This window comes from Saccoglossus kowalevskii, chromosome 11, assembly GCF_978046115.1.
Source record: "Saccoglossus kowalevskii chromosome 11, keSacKowa6.1, whole genome shotgun sequence".
Taxonomy (NCBI): Eukaryota; Metazoa; Hemichordata; class Enteropneusta; family Harrimaniidae; genus Saccoglossus; species Saccoglossus kowalevskii.
The window spans coordinates 8,277,228-8,295,092 of NC_140651.1; the positions used below are offsets into that span (position 1 = coordinate 8,277,228).

Below are 17,865 nucleotides of genomic sequence, written 5' to 3' on the forward strand. Positions count from 1 at the left end.
GATGTAATGTGTGGAGTGAAAAAGTTCCAAAATCGAATGAATTTGTATTTGAGGTACTGAGAATAGTGTGGTTCATTTGTGATTGCAATGTTGTACATACATGTAGTACGATACTCAATCCATTTTGCTTTAAGTTTATTCAAATTTGCTGACTTGTAGGCGGCCTTTTTTTTTTTGCATCTACATTACAAAATACAATCTAAGGTAATTATTTATTCAGTCTGTGGTGTATTGGAAATTGTATGATTTACGTTCTTAATATACTGCTAAAGCTGGAAATGTTTTTCTTATCATTAGATTCTCTCTTCAATAGTAGTTGTGAAGTAGTTAAAAAAGCCAGTTCAGAAAAATTAAAACAGGGTATTGCCGTCAGATTCTCTGGTGAAGATGGCATGGTAAGTTTGTTTTTTATACTCCATACTTCCAGGTCCTGTTTCTTATGTCAATTATATATTGAAACATTATATCAGCTTTTTATGATGTGTTTTTAGGGTTAGTAACAGATTGTAATAGTGTCTTCTTTGAATGTTTCCTTTTACCAGGGTCAAGGTGTTGTCAGAGAGTGGTTTGATACTCTCTCAAAAGAAATACTCAATCCTGATTATGCTCTATTTACACAGTCTGCTGATGGTATGTGACTTCAATCTGTATTTTGCTATAAGTGCTTAATAAATTATGCACTTTATTAATTAGCTAGGGTCTGCAAGTACAATATACTCAAGTACTATTGGCTCCCACACACATTCACAATAGATTTAAATTTGTATAAATGCACATCTCACAACACTGGAAAAAAATGGGGAATGTTGGGAATGACAGATTATTAAAGTCAGTTACATATTATGGAAGTTCTGGGGAGTCACCAACATCTAACTATTATATTTATTAAATGGTTAATAATTTATGCACCTTATTAATTGGCCAGGGTCTATCAATCTATATTTATCTTATACCGGTAATTATATTTACAGGTTCTACATTTCAGCCAAATAGTAATTCTTCAATAAATCCAGATCATCTGAATTATTTTTGTTTTGCTGGTCAGTTGATGGGCATGGCACTGTATCATAAGCATTTGCTGTCTGTCTATTTCACTAGATCTTTTTATAAACATATTTTGGGTGAGTATTCAATCTGAAATGTTATACACTCATATTATTGAAGTCATATTTTTTTCAAATAAAAAAAATTATAAAGACTATTTGGTTTATGAAATATCATACATCAGTTATTGAGAATGCAGTTATACAAATTACTAATCATGTGTTCAACGATATCTAAGGCTTGTCTGTGCCTATTTCATTCACACTTGTTATTGATGTTTTGCGATTTGATTTAAAATCGAAGAATGGTGGCCATTTTTCCCCCTAAGTTTCTGAGATAAGATTTTATCAATTTTGTTTACATTGAGTACTAATGTAAGACATACAAGTAATGGGTTGCATGTTTGATTCGGTAATTTTTTTGATAAAATTATAAAACTGGTGATCATCTTTATCTTTGTTCAAAAAAATTGAAATCACAAAAATTTTAACGTCACGAACTGTTTTCTATTTTATTCAAATCTGTTATGGACATCACACATGATTGGTTCTTGTTGCACATCATTCTTTTTGTGATTTTTTTTTTTATGTATTTATTTTTATGTATTCTTAACCATCACTCAGACACTTGATCAATTGGTGCCCATTTTGTTACAAAAACAATTTTCACATGTCATCCATCGTTTTTCAAGTGTGTCTGGTTTCACTTAAAATTATTGTTTTCAAAATAATGATATCTTCTATGATACATGTAAGTCCAACTCTGCTGAAATGTTGCAATTTTTAAGCGGGAGGGTCGTCATCTGCGCACACACGGGAATTGAGTCCCAGTTGATGATAACAACACGCGCTAAGAAGGCAAAGGCTCATGGGTAGATGCTTGTTTGTAAACAATGACACGCTATGGCCATCTGACGCATGCACAGGTGACGACTCCCCCGCTTTAAAAAGCAGGCGGAGGATGCTTAACTGACACGCATTGGTATTCAAATGCTACACGTGTCGGTAGTAATTACAAATAAAGCAGTCTTCTCATCCTGTATATTCATTCTTGTATTTGTTATAATAGGTATTCCTGTAAATTATCATGATGTTGCATCTATTGATCCTGAATATGCTAAAAACTTACAGGTTTGTATTTAAAAATAGTCTTTACTCTGGGCTGCACTTAGGAGAGTTTACCATCAGCATTTTGTCTGACCTGAAAACAATTAGTTTTGTTTCGAAAGAAATCTTCATACCCTTACACTTGTAAACTGAACATTCTTTTTCTAAAGCCTGTTGAATTCAGAAATCAAATCTTAAATATATTAATTACCAAACTATTGATTTTTTGGTCTTTTTAATTGTTCAGTGGATATTGGACCATGATATCAGTGATATTGGTTTAGAATTGACATTCTCTGTTGAGACTGATGTGTTTGGTGCAATGCAGGAAGTAGAGCTCAAACCATCGGGTACTACAATACCAGTAACGAATGATAACAAAGTGAGTATACAGAGTCTAAATAGTCGAGTAGGTATACTTGAATGTAGACAATAGCAAGAATCTAAATGTGTGTGTGGCAGTAGTTTGTTTACCAGTACTCATTTCAGTCTTTAAGTTAGTTGACTACCAGTAGAACTTGATGATCACCAGATTTTCTTGACCATTATCATATGAATTTATTTTAGATAGTTGCTCACAAAATCCTGATAAAAAAAAATAATGTCATATACTACTTTTCACACAAATAAAGGTGTCACACCATTGGTTTCTTTTGCGAAAATGTTTTTGCCTATCAAAACATTTTTCTGGTATTTAGGATTGCCGTGAATAATGACAAATATTGCTGAATGATATGTATTTATTGTGAAATATGGCTTTAACATGTATTTCTATGGGAATACAGTATAGTTCCAAAATGGCCAATTTTTGCACGTTTCAGAATTTGTTTCCCCCCCAAAAAATATTTCATGCTTGGTAAAAAAAGACCCCAAAACTATTAACTTGTGTCAAAATTGTTTAATATTTTAAACAAAACAAAGCTTTAATTTCTTTCTTTCTCATTTGACTTCACATTTATTAATGACAGTGACAGTGACATTGAAAGTAGCTATGTTCAACCAATTTAATTAATATTGTTGCTTTTTAATTCTTTGTTCCAATCTTTATTTTGTCCATTCCTCCAGGCAGAGTATGTACAGCTTGTAACTGAGTTACGAATGACGAGAGCAATACAACCACAGATTAACAGTTTTCTACGTGGATTTCATGATTTCATTCCACCAGCATTAGTGCAGCTATTCGATGAGTATGAATTGGTTAGTTTGCTTTATTTTAACTTTGTTCTTTATTCCCTGATTGAACACAGTCAAATAGTTAGCTCAACCATTTCACTTATTTATTGATTTATTTATTTATTTTACAAAATCACTCATTTCCACTAGAAATTTACTTTGGAGATTTTTTGCTAATCTTACAATTCTTGTGACTTCTTCATCACATAATATACAACTTGCACACCCTGATCTTATAAATCCTTGGTAAAAATAATATCATGATCACATCTTCGAATGTATCTTCTGTATAGTATAGAATAGAAAACAATTTTAATCTGCACTTGTATCTGTGCTAAATACTTAAAATTACTTTACGTGCACACATTCATAGAGACACTGCAGTGATTTCACATAAATGCATTAAATTGATAGATCTGTACTTTGTGGTTGCAACACATTTGACTTGTAATATTATTATAACTAAGTATTATACATCTGTCACCGTAACGCCATAAGTTACAGCATGCCATAATTTTGCGATATTTTACAGGGTATTTTCATCCTACCATAGTAGGAAATGCGAATTCCAAATATGGAATGATTACGCACGTAAGCGTCCTCTAATAATAAAAACAAACATGGCTGCCACCAGAGTTTGACAAGATTCAACACAAAGAAGTTTGCTGATTCTGTTCTAAACCTTTTGGATTTAGGCATTCCCATGGTGTATCCTTGGAAGAAAAGGATGTATAATAATAAGGTTATTACGAGAATACCTCAAAGTATGCACACAGACAGTACACCGTCGCATTGACCTCTGCTGCACGCCGGTCGAAACTCCAGCTGTACTGTTTTCATGCATACTTTGAGGTATTCTCGCAATAACCTCATATTATAACTAACTAATATATCTAACTAAGTATGTACCTATAAATATATGTACCTGTTTGCAGGAATTGATGTTGTCAGGTTTGCCAGAGATTGACGTTGAGGACTGGTATGAAAACTCAGAATATAACAGTGGATATACCAAAGATGACCCCGTTATAAAGGTGTGTAATATTGACTGACATCTACTGTAATGTATGTAGGCTTGGATTGGGGACTAGTACTATTGATGTTGGTGTTGGTGCAACTTGGTAATGTCACTGAGCAACTTGGTGATGTCACTGTGCAACTTGGTAATGTCACTGTGCAACTTGGTAATGTCACTGTGCAACTTGATATTGTCACTGTGCAACTTGGTAATGTCACTGAGCAACTTGGTGATGTCACTGTGCAACTTGGTAATGTCACTGTGCAACTTGGTAATGTCACTGTGCAACTTGGTAATGTCACTGAGCAACTTGGTGATGTCACTGTGCAACTTGGTAATGTCACTGTGCAACTTGGTAATGTCACTGTGCAACTTGGTGGTGTCACTGAGCAACTTGGTAATGTCACTGAGCAACTTGGTAATGTCACTGTGCAACTTGGTAATGTCACTGTGCAACTTGGTAATGTCACTGCAACTTGGTAATGTCACTGTGCAACTTGGTAATGTCACTGAGCAACTTGGTAATGTCACTGTGCAACTTGGTAATGTCACTGTGCAACTTGGTAATGTCACTGTGCAACTTGGTAATGTCACTGAGCAACTTGGTAATGTCACTGTGCAACTTGGTAATGTCACTGTGCAACTTGGTAATGTCACTGTGCAACTTGGTAATGTCACTGAGCAACTTGGTAATGTCACTGTGCAACTTGGTAATGTCACTGTGCAACTTGGTAATGTCACTGTGCAACTTGGTGATGTCACTGTGCAACTTGGTAATGTCACTGTGCAACTTGGTAATGTCACTGTGCAACTTGGTAATGTCACTGTGCAACTTGGTGATGTCACTGTGCAACTTGGTAATGTCACTGTGCAACTTGGTGATGTCACTGTGCAACTTGGTGATGTCACTGTGCAACTTGGTAATGTCACTGTGCAACTTGGTGATGTCACTGTGCAACTTGGTGATGTCACTGTGCAACTTGGTAATGTCACTGAGCAACTTGGTGATGTCACTGAGCAACTTGGTGATGTCACTGTGCAACTTGGTAATGTCACTGTGCAACTTGGTAATGTCACTGAGCAACTTGGTGATGTCACTGTGCAACTTGGTAATGTCACTGTGCAACTTGGTAATGTCACTGTGCAACTTGGTAATGTCACTGAGCAACTTGGTGATGTCACTGTGCAACTTGGTAATGTCACTGTGCAACTTGGTAATGTCACTGTGCAACTTGGTAATGTCACTGTGCAACTTGGTAATGTCACTGAGCAACTTGGTGATGTCACTGTGCAACTTGGTAATGTCACTGTGCAACTTGGTAATGTCACTGTGCAACTTGGTAATGTCACTGAGCAACTTGGTGATGTCACTGTGCAACTTGGTAATGTCACTGTGCAACTTGGTAATGTCACTGTGCAACTTGGTAATGTCACTGTGCAACTTGGTAATGTCACTGTGCAACTTGGTAATGTCACCGAGCAGCTTGGTAATGTCACTGTGCAACTTGGTAATGTCACTGTGCAACTTGGTAATGTCACTGAGTAACTTGGTAATGTCACTGAGCAACTTGGTGATGTCACTGTGCAACTTGGTAATGTCACTGTGCAACTTGGTAATGTCACTGTGCAACTTGGTGGTGTCACTGAGCAACTTGATATTGTCACTGTGCAACTTGGTATTGTCACTGAGCAACTTGATGATGTCACTGAGCAGCTTGGTAATGTCACTGTGCAACTTGGTAATGTCACTGTGCAACTTGGTAATGTCACTGTGCAACTTGGTAATGTCACTGAGCAACTTGGTGATGTCACTGTGCAACTTGGTAATGTCACTGTGCAACTTGGTAATGTCACTGTGCAACTTGGTGGTGTCACTGAGCAACTTGATATTGTCACTGTGCAACTTGGTATTGTCACTGAGCAACTTGATGATGTCACTGTGCAACTTGATATTGTCACTGTGCAACTTGGTGATGTCACTGAGCAACTTGATGTCGTCACTGTGCAACTTGGTGATGTCACTGAGCAACTTGATATTGTCACTGTGCAACTTGGTAATGTCACTGTGCAACTTGGTAATGTCACTGAGCAACTTGGTAATGTCACTGAGCAACTTGGTGATGTCACTGAGCAACTTGGTGATGTCACTGAGCAACTTGGTGATGTCACTGAGCAACTTGGTGGTGTCACTGAGCAGCTTAATGGTGTCACTGAGCAACTTGGTGATGTCACTGAGCAACTTGGTGATGTCACAGAGCAGCTTAGTGGTGTCACTGAGCAACTTGGTGATGTCACAGTGCAACTTGCTGATATCACTGAGCAACTTGGTCGTGTCACTGAGCAGCTTAGTGGTGTCACTGAGCAACTTGGTGATGTCACAGAGCAGCTTAGTGCTGTCACAGCAACTTGATGATGTCACAGTGCAACTTGGTGATGTCACTGAGCAACTTGGTGATGTCACAGAGCATGTTGGTGGTGTCACTGAGCAACTTGGTGATGTCACTGATAAACTTGATGATGTCGCAGAGCAGCTTAGTGGTGTCACTGAGCAACTTGGTGATGTCACTGTGCAACTTGGTGATGTCACTGTGCAACTTGGTAATGCCACTGTGCAACTTGGTAATGTCACTGTGCAACTTGGTAATATCACTGTGCAACTTGGTAATGTCACTGTGCAACTTGGTAATGTCACTGAGCAACTTGGTAATGTCACTGAGCAACTTGGTAATGTCACTGTGCAACTTGGTAATGTCACTGTGCAACTTGGTGATGTCACTGTGCAACTTGGTAATGTCACTGTGCAACTTGGTAATGTCACTGTGCAACTTGGTAATGTCACTGAGCAACTTGGTGATGTCACTGTGCAACTTGGTAATGTCACTGTGCAACTTGGTAATGTCACTGTGCAACTTGATATTGTCACTGTGCAACTTGGTAATGTCACTGAGCAACTTGGTGATGTCACTGTGCAACTTGGTAATGTCACTGTGCAACTTGGTAATGTCACTGTGCAACTTGGTAATGTCACTGAGCAACTTGGTGATGTCACTGTGCAACTTGGTAATGTCACTGTGCAACTTGGTAATGTCACTGTGCAACTTGGTAATGTCACTGTGCAACTTGGTAATGTCACTGTGCAACTTGGTAATGTCACTGAGCAGCTTGGTAATGTCACTGTGCAACTTGGTAATGTCACTGTGCAACTTGGTAATGTCACTGTGCAACTTGGTAATGTCACTGAGCAACTTGGTGATGTCACTGTGCAACTTGGTAATGTCACTGTGCAACTTGGTAATGTCACTGTGCAACTTGGTGGTGTCACTGAGCAACTTGATATTGTCACTGTGCAACTTGGTATTGTCACTGAGCAACTTGATGATGTCACTGTGCAACTTGATATTGTCACTGTGCAACTTGGTGATGTCACTGAGCAACTTGATGTCGTCACTGTGCAACTTGGTGATGTCACTGAGCAACTTGATATTGTCACTGTGCAACTTGGTAATGTCACTGTGCAACTTGGTAATGTCACTGAGCAACTTGGTAATGTCACTGAGCAACTTGGTGATGTCACTGAGCAACTTGGTAATGTCACTGCAACTAGGTTATGTCACTGAGCAACTTGGTAATGTCACTGTGCAACTTGGTAATGTCACTGAGCAACTTGGTGATGTCACTGTGCAACTTGGTGATATCACTGAGCAACTTGGTAATGTCACTGTGCAACTTGGTAATGTCACTGAGCAACTTGGTAATGTCACTGAGCAACTTGGTGATGTCACTGAGCAACTTGGTGATGTCACTAAGCAAGTTGGTGGTGTCACTGAGCAAGTTGGTGGTGTCACTGTGCAACTTGGTGATGTCACTGTGCAACTTGGTGATGTCACTGAGCTACTTGGTGATGTCACTGAGCAACTTGGTGATGTCACTGAGCAACTTGGTGATGTCACTGAGCAACTTGGTGATGTCACTGAGCAACTTGGTGGTGTCACTGAGCAGCTTAATGGTGTCACTGAGCAACTTGGTGATGTCACTGTGCAACTTGGTAATGTCACTGTGCAACTTGGTAATGTCACTGTGCAACTTGGTAATGTCACTGAGCAACTTGGTGATGTCACTGTGCAACTTGGTAATGTCACTGTGCAACTTGGTAATGTCACTGTGCAACTTGGTGTCACTGAGCAACTTGATATTGTCACTGTGCAACTTGGTATTGTCACTGAGCAACTTGATGATGTCACTGTGCAACTTGATATTGTCACTGTGCAACTTGGTGATGTCACTGAGCAACTTGATGTCGTCACTGTGCAACTTGGTGATGTCACTGAGCAACTTGATATTGTCACTGTGCAACTTGGTAATGTCACTGTGCAACTTGGTAATGTCACTGAGCAACTTGGTAATGTCACTGAGCAACTTGGTGATGTCACTGAGCAACTTGGTGATGTCACTGAGCAACTTGGTGGTGTCACTGAGCAGCTTAATGGTGTCACTGAGCAACTTGGTGATGTCACTGAGCAACTTGGTGATGTCACAGAGCAGCTTAGTGGTGTCACTGAGCAACTTGGTGATGTCACAGTGCAACTTGCTGATATCACTGAGCAACTTGGTCGTGTCACTGAGCAGCTTAGTGGTGTCACTGAGCAACTTGGTGATGTCACAGAGCAGCTTAGTGCTGTCACAGTGCAACTTGATGATGTCACAGTGCAACTTGGTGATGTCACTGAGCAACTTGGTGATGTCACAGAGCATGTTGGTGGTGTCACTGAGCAACTTGGTGATGTCACTGATAAACTTGATGATGTCGCAGAGCAGCTTAGTGGTGTCACTGAGCAACTTGGTGATGTCACTGTGCAACTTGGTGATGTCACTGTGCAACTTGGTAATGCCACTGTGCAACTTGGTAATGTCACTGTGCAACTTGGTAATGTCACTGTGCAACTTGGTAATGTCACTGTGCAACTTGGTAATGTCACTGAGCAACTTGGTAATGTCACTGAGCAACTTGGTAATGTCACTGTGCAACTTGGTAATGTCACTGTGCAACTTGGTGATGTCACTGTGCAACTTGGTAATGTCACTGTGCAACTTGGTAATGTCACTGTGCAACTTTGGTAATGTCACTGAGCAACTTGGTGATGTCACTGTGCAACTTGGTAATGTCACTGTGCAACTTGGTAATGTCACTGTGCAACTTGATATTGTCACTGTGCAACTTGGTAATGTCACTGAGCAACTTGGTGATGTCACTGTGCAACTTGGTAATGTCACTGTGCAACTTGGTAATGTCACTGTGCAACTTGGTAATGTCACTGAGCAACTTGGTGATGTCACTGTGCAACTTGGTAATGTCACTGTGCAACTTGGTAATGTCACTGTGCAACTTGGTAATGTCACTGTGCAACTTGGTAATGTCACTGTGCAACTTGGTAATGTCACTGAGCAGCTTGGTAATGTCACTGTGCAACTTGGTAATGTCACTGTGCAACTTGGTAATGTCACTGTGCAACTTGGTAATGTCACTGAGCAACTTGGTGATGTCACTGTGCAACTTCGTAATGTCACTGTGCAACTTGGTAATGTCACTGTGCAACTTGGTGGTGTCACTGAGCAACTTGATATTGTCACTGTGCAACTTGGTATTGTCACTGAGCAACTTGATGATGTCACTGTGCAACTTGATATTGTCACTGTGCAACTTGGTGATGTCACTGAGCAACTTGATGTCATCACTGTGCAACTTGGTGATGTCACTGAGCAACTTGATATTGTCACTGAGCAACTTGATATTGTCACTGTGCAACTTGGTAATGTCACTGTGCAACTTGGTAATGTCACTGAGCAACTTGGTAATGTCACTGAGCAACTTGGTGATGTCACTGAGCAACTTGGTAATGTCACTGCAACTAGGTTATGTCACTGAGCAACTTGGTAATGTCACTGTGCAACTTGGTAATGTCACTGAGCAACTTGGTGATGTCACTGTGCAACTTGGTGATATCACTGAGCAACTTGGTAATGTCACTGTGCAACTTGGTAATGTCACTGAGCAACTTGGTAATGTCACTGAGCAACTTGGTGATGTCACTGAGCAACTTGGTGATGTCACTAAGCAAGTTGGTGGTGTCACTGAGCAAGTTGGTGGTGTCACTGTGCAACTTGGTGATGTCACTGTGCAACTTGGTGATGTCACTGAGCTACTTGGTGATGTCACTGAGCAACTTGGTGATGTCACTGAGCAACTTGGTGATGTCACTGAGCAACTTGGTGATGTCACTGAGCAACTTGGTGGTGTCACTGAGCAGCTTAATGGTGTCACTGAGCAACTTGGTGATGTCACTGAGCAACTTGGTGATGTCACAGAGCAGCTTAGTGGTGTCACTGAGCAACTTGGTGATGTCACAGTGCAACTTGCTGATATCACTGAGCAACTTGGTCGTGTCACTGAGCAGCTTAGTGGTGTCACTGAGCAACTTGGTGATGTCACAGAGCAGCTTAGTGCTGTCACAGCAACTTGATGATGTCACAGTGCAACTTGCTGATGTCACTGAGCAACTTGGTGATGTCACAGAGCAACTAGTGGGGTCACTGAGCAACTTAGTGATGTCACAGTGCAACTTGATGTCACTGAGCAACTTGGTGATGTCACTGAGCAACTTGGTGGTGTCACTGAGCAATTGGTGATGTCACTGAGCATGTTGGTGGTGTCACTGAGCAACTTGGTGATGTCACTGATAAACTTGATGATGTCGCAGAGCAGCTTAGTGGTGTCACTGAGCAACTTGTTGATGTCACTGAGCAACTTGGTGATGTCACAGTGCAGCTTAGTGGTGTCACTGAGCAACTTGGTGATGTCACTGAGCAACTTTGTGATGTCACTGAGCAACTTTGTGATGTCACTGAGCAACTTTGTGATGTCACTGAGCAACTTTGTGATGTCACTGAGCAACTTAGTGATGTCACAGAGCAGCTAATTGGTGTCACTGAGCAGCTTAGTGGTGTCACTGAGCAACTTGGTTATGTCACTGAGCAACTTGGTGATGTCACAGTGCAACTTGATGATGTCACTGAGCAACTTGGTGATGTCACTGAGCAATTGGTGATGTCACTGAGCATGTTGGTGGTGTCACTGAGCAACTTGGTGATGTCACTGATAAACTTGATGATGTCGCAGAGCAGCTTAGTGGTGTCACTGAGCAACTTGTTGATGTCACTGAGCAACTTGGTGATGTCACAGTGCAGCTTAGTGGTGTCACTGAGCAACTTGGTGATGTCACTGAGCAACTTTGTGATGTCACTGAGCAACTTTGTGATGTCACTGAGCAACTTTGTGATGTCACTGAGCAACTTAGTGATGTCACAGAGCAGCTAATTGGTGTCACTGAGCAGCTTAGTGGTGTCACTGAGCAACTTGGTGATGTCACTGAGCAAGTTGGTGGTGTCACTGAGTAGCTTAGTGGTATCACTGAGCAACTTGGTGATGTCACTGAGCAACTTGGTGATGTCACTGAGCAACTTGGTGATGTCACTGAGCAAATTGGTTATGTCACTGAGCAACTTGGTGATGTCACTGAGCAATTGGTGATGTCACTGAGCATGTTGGTGGTGTCACTGAGCAACTTGGTGATGTCACTGATAAACTTGATGATGTCGCAGAGCAGCTTAGTGGTGTCACTGAGCAACTTGTTGATGTCACTGAGCAACTTGGTGATGTCACAGTGCAGCTTAGTGGTGTCACTGAGCAACTTGGTGATGTCACTGAGCAACTTTGTGATGTCACTGAGCAACTTTGTGATGTCACTGAGCAACTTAGTGATGTCACAGAGCAGCTAATTGGTGTCACTGAGCAACTTGGTGATGTCACTGAGCAACTTGATGATGTCACTGAGCAACTTGGTGATGTCACTGAGCATCTTGGGTATTTTACCAGTTAATCTGAATTTCTTGTAGTGGTTTTGGGAAGTTGTGAGAGAATTCTCTCAAGAGGAACGAGTTTTACTTCTGCAGTTCGTAACAGGAAGGTAAGTGGAACATTTCATTCTGTCAAAAAGTCTTGTAGTGATGCCATCACTATGACTCTGAATAATTTGCATTATAAGTACTACTTTAATTAAGCTTGTAGAGATTTTTGTGCTAGTCAACCATCACATCACATAACTTAACTTAATAATTCATGATAGAAAAAATTATCGTCAAAAAAATCAGTTGAATCAGTTACACTTACATATGTATACTCAACAACCAGCATTATTTATCTTATCTCATCTCAACATAACTGTCAATTTTAAAAATTCCTATATTTAATATAATTATTTATCAGTTCCCGAGTCCCTCATGGTGGATTTGCATTCTTACCTGGTGGAAGTGGTGTTCAGAAATTTAACATTTCATCCGTTAAATATGAGGAAAACTTATTACCCACTGCTAGTACATGGTAAGTGTTTCTCCTTCATCTCCTCCTTCCATATGTAAGACACACTCTAACCAAATGTTTTTCAACCATTCCATAGGCTGAGGTGACCAATGGTTGCACAAATGGTGTGTGTAGTTTATTTGCACACTAAATGCCATGGTCAACTTTATCGCTTTTCACAGAATAAACATTTGTAGTAATTTCCGTATAGCGAAGTCATTAAGAATAAAACCATTGGTGTGGGATAACCTGGTGCCTCGCAGTATGTAGAGAGCGCCCCCTAGTGATAAAACGATGTTGTGTGTGTCAGGTGTGAGAATACTATAAATGCATTAATTATTCACTGGGTCTTGATTTCGCTATTTTCGCCGATAAGTAAAATCTGCTAAATTAAACCAAAAAAAACAAACAATAAAACTAATATTGTTTTCTTGACAAAATTGAATATGCTCAAAATAGTGAAACTAAATGTCAGTGAAAATAAATGGTTTTACAGTATCCATTTGTGATATTTGGCCTCGATGTAGTCTTAGAGAGCGTCCTCTTGTGATATTCTGATGTTAGGAGTGTCAGGTGTGAGAATATCCAGTTGTAATATTTGGCTGAGATGTAGTCTTAGAGAGCGCCCTCTTGTGATATTCTGATGTTAGGAGTGTCAGGTGTGAGAATATCCAGTTGTAATATTTGGCTGAGATGTAGTCTTAGAGAGCGCCCTCTTGTGACAGTCTGATGTTAGGAGTGTCAGGTGTGAGATTATCCAGTTGTAATATTGGCTGAGATGTAGTCTTAGAGAGTGCCCTCTTGTGATATTCTGATGTTAGGAGTGTCAGGTGTGAGATTATCCAGTTGTAATATTGGCTGAGATGTAGTCTTAGAGAGTGCCCTCTTGTGATATTCTGATGTTAGGAGTGTCAGGTGTGAGATTATCCAGTTGTAATATTGGCTGAGATGTAGTCTTAGAGAGCGCCCTCTTGTGACAGTCTGATGTTAGGAGTGTCAGGTGTGAGATTATCCAGTTGTAATATTGGCTGAGATGTAGTCTTAGAGAGCGCCCTCTTGTGATATTCTGATGTTAGGAGTGTCAGGTGTGAGATTATTCAGTTGTAATATTTGGCTAAGATGTAGTCTTAGAGAGCGCCCTCTTGTGATATTCTGATGTTAGGAGTGTCAGGTGTGAGAATATCCAGTTGTAATATTTGGCTGAGATGTAGTCTTAGAGAGTGCCCTCTTGTGACAGTCTGATGTTCGGAGTGTCAGGTGTGAGATTAATCAGTTGTAATATTTGGCTGAGATGTTTTTTAGAGAGTGCCCTCTTGTGATATTCTGATGTTAGGAGTGTCAGGTGTGAGAATATTCAGTTGTAATATTTGGCTAAGATGTAGTCTTAGAGAGCGCCCTCTTGTGATATTCTGATGTTAGGAGTGTCAGGTGTGAGAATATCCAGTTGTAATACTTGGCTGAGATGTAGTCTTAGAGAGTGCCCTCTTGTGATATTCTGATGTTAGGAGTGTCAGGTGTGAGAATATCCAGTTGTAATACTTGGCTGAGATGTAGTCTTAGAGAGTGCCCTCTTGTGATATTCTGATGTTAGAAGTGTCAGGTGTGAGATTATCCAGTTGTAATACTTGGCTGAGATGTAGTCTTAGAGAGCGCCCTCTTGTGATATTCTGATGTTAGGAGTGTCAGGTGTGAGATTATCCAGTTGTAATATTGGCTGAGATGTAGTCTTAGAGAGTGCCCTCTTGTGATATTCTGATGTTAGGAGTGTCAGGTGTAAGATTATCCAGTTGTAATACTTGGCTGAGATGTAGTCTTAGAGAGCGCCCTCTTGTGATATTCTGATGTTAGGAGTGTCAGGTGTGAGATTATCCAGTTGTAATATTGGCTGAGATGTAGTCTTAGAGAGTGCCCTCTTGTGATATTCTGATGTTAGGAGTGTCAGGTGTGAGATTATCCAGTTGTAATACTTGGCTGAGATGTAGTCTTAGAGAGCGCCCTCTTGTGATATTCTGATGTTAGGAGTGTCAGGTGTGAGATTATCCAGTTGTAATATTTGGTTTAGATGTAGTCTTAGAGAGTGCCCTCTTGTGATATTCTGATGTTAGGAGTGTCAGGTGTGAGAGTATCTAGTTGTAGTATTTGGCCGACAATCTCAGTGAGTGAGTGTCCTAATGATATTCTGACGATGAGAGTGTTTGCTAGTTCTGAGAATGCCCATTTGTAATATTTTGCCTGGGTTCTTGGAGCGCCCTCCAGTAATATTTTCACATTGCATGTCAGGTGTGATCCATTTGTGATATTGTACCTGGAAACTTAGTGATCGCCCCCTAGTGGTGTTGTGACTTGTTAGATGTGAGAATACCCAATTATGATACATAGGTTTGTAAATTGCCTTTATTTGTATTTTTATATTTATTTCAGCATTAACCTACTAAAACTACCAGAGTATACCAGTAAAGAAGATCTGAAAAACAGAGTGTCAGTCGCATTACAGTGTGGAAGTGTAGGGTATGGTCTAACCTAGAAAACAGCAATATAGTAAAACAGGAGAGGCAATTCCCCCAACACATATTTCAATATGAGTGAACATATGGTTTCAACCTTGCACACTAGATGCTAATTGCTGGTTCAGATAGAGAGAAATACAATATATAATTGTACCATTGTAGAGTCCTAATTGGACACTGTCATTATGACATGTGAGTCCCACCAAACGATGTCATCATAACTGTACATTTACGTATGTGAGTCCCACCTAAGAAGAATATTCAAAAGCAAAATGCTGCATTCACAGATAAACTTTAATTGTTTAATTCATCATATATGTTAACAGTTTTTTTCTCAAAATGAGACAGCATGTTTTCCACTCATTGCCATATAGTGCTTGGGTTGACTGTATAGTGTGCATAATGCATCAGTGAATAACAACCAGCTAGGGGAATGAGAAACAGTACTAGAACAGAAGAATAATTATGGAAATTCATGCAAATTTTGGCTTTTTGTTTAATCTCTGCTAATGTCTCCAGTATATAGCTAATTGGCTGAACAAACAAATGTAGTGTTTATAATTATGAAAATACAGTACATGTTTTTATATGCAAAGTTTCTTATCGATTACACCATTGTGATTATCTGATTATATCTCAATGAAAATGAAAGATAATATTTGAATATGTATTTTTGTTGTCTTATTATTTCATATGAAATTATATTTTTGACTATAACTTATGTTTTATTAAAAGTGACAGTTGCTGATCACATAAATTATTTTACATTTATACAAATGCTTATTTATGCCCATTATTTATGTTTTCATTTCTAGAACTAGGTTTTGAAATGTGTGATGAATTTTCTTCCATGCAATGCCATATCTGTTCTATTAGAAGTGTATACCAATAGAGGGCGCATACAAGTTACAAATGTTCTGGTGGAATTTTAACTCTTCTACACTTGGTGATTTTATAGGTAATGTTAAATTTTAACATTCAATGTAAATGTATGGGTTCTAAAAAAGCAGATACGGTACAGGGTTCTTACAGAAAGAATGATCACATGGTTTATTTTAATTTGTATTTCCAGTATACTAGTAATTTACACAAACACTGTCAGTATCCGTTTTAGAGGCAGGGTATTACCTAAAAAAAAATAATACAAATGAAGGCAGGGTATTTCTTTTATCGGAAAAATCATGAATTAAAATTGTGGCCTGATCGAAAAAAAATAGATTTCATATGTTTTTGAAATATTTATACACAAAATAAACAATATAATTTGTCAGTTTTTCTACATTTATATATATGAGTGCTATTGCAGTGTTCAAGTATATGTTGGGTTATTACATCTTTACCTATGAGCTGTAATGGATTCACATGTATGTTATGGTATAATACTGAAACTACTTTATATTTTAGCTGGAATTAATTTTCACTGAAAATACTTTTTTTTGGTGTTTTGTATGGAGTTTATTTTCACTGATTTTTGATGAGTTGAATGTAAAACAGGTAGATTCGCTAGATCTTATTTTCATTGAATCATCCCTTCGAAAAAAAAAGTCAAAATAAATTCTAAGCGAAAATAAAGTATTTTTTACAGTAAATAGTAGTGGGTAATCCTAGTCCTTGATAATTATTCAATATAAAAAAAATTTGCGTCAATCATCATTGAGAAACAATATTTTTTCAAACCGTCTGATGTTGAATAATTACTATGATTAAGGACTATTAATATCTACTACCATTTTACGAATATTTTGTAAAGAACATAAACTAATGTTTTTTTAATTTAATAGTAATGAATAAGTGCAATGTGGCCAAATAGTTGTCACTGCTATTAAAATGCAGTTTTGAAATGGTTTTGAGTATTTGACCAATGCATGTATTGTAAATTATTACATGTGAAATATGAGCAATTTTGTGAATTTTTGTGAAATATTCTTAAGAACTGTGCATTTTAAAACGTTGATTACCGGTAATAAACTTTATTTGATTCTAATGTCTTGCATTGTTTTAGAGTAAGTATCCCGCTTGAATTCCTGTTCAGAAATTGAAAATGTTCAAATATAAATAACGTTTATAATATAAACTGGTAATGTATTTATATTTCATATTGCATGTTTATGATCATTTTCCAAGTATCCAGTTAGTAACATGTCGCCCTCAACCGTCAGTTTTGCAGAGGTTGTACAAGGCTGATTTCTCAGACACTCCAAGTTGTGGTGTCTTTTCGGTCAACACAATCTTCCATTATTGCTACAATTTATTCTCTCTATAATTTGTAGCTATCTTTGTTGAATGATGGCAGACACATTATTTTCATTTTCACATCCATGAGCAATAGAAACAACACATTTTCAACATGTGTCCATTTCCAGCAAGTTTGAGATAAAAAAATATACCATTAGAAAAATAAAATGCATCATTCAGTGATGAAGCTACAGATGAGGCAAGATCAACCAGCACATGTTGAATTGACTGTGAAATGTAGTTGTTACCTAATTGGCTCAAATTAATTGAATGTTGTACTGTCACCATAGTATAGCCCACAACATCAAATATTTGATACTTATTCCACTAGAAATATTAAAATAAAAATGTAATTCTAATCACAGTAGT

General features: G+C 38.7%; 1 protein-coding gene across 1 annotated transcript in view; it reads left to right on the forward strand.

Annotated features, from left to right (window-relative positions):
• The window catches only part of LOC102804084 (E3 ubiquitin-protein ligase HACE1-like), a 42,059-nt gene extending 24,814 nt beyond the window's left edge, over positions 1 to 17,245 (forward strand). Inside the window, exons 17-26 of the mRNA XM_085505712.1 lie at positions 298 to 395; positions 543 to 630; positions 972 to 1,121; positions 2,113 to 2,174; positions 2,398 to 2,532; positions 3,216 to 3,347; positions 4,259 to 4,357; positions 12,292 to 12,362; positions 12,662 to 12,775; positions 15,176 to 17,245. Coding sequence (XP_085361838.1) covers positions 298 to 395; positions 543 to 630; positions 972 to 1,121; positions 2,113 to 2,174; positions 2,398 to 2,532; positions 3,216 to 3,347; positions 4,259 to 4,357; positions 12,292 to 12,362; positions 12,662 to 12,775; positions 15,176 to 15,278 — 1,052 coding nt within the window. The 3' untranslated portion in view covers positions 15,279 to 17,245. The remainder of the gene's footprint in view (positions 1 to 297; positions 396 to 542; positions 631 to 971; positions 1,122 to 2,112; positions 2,175 to 2,397; positions 2,533 to 3,215; positions 3,348 to 4,258; positions 4,358 to 12,291; positions 12,363 to 12,661; positions 12,776 to 15,175) is intronic.
• The last annotated feature ends 620 nt before the right edge of the window (positions 17,246 to 17,865 follow it).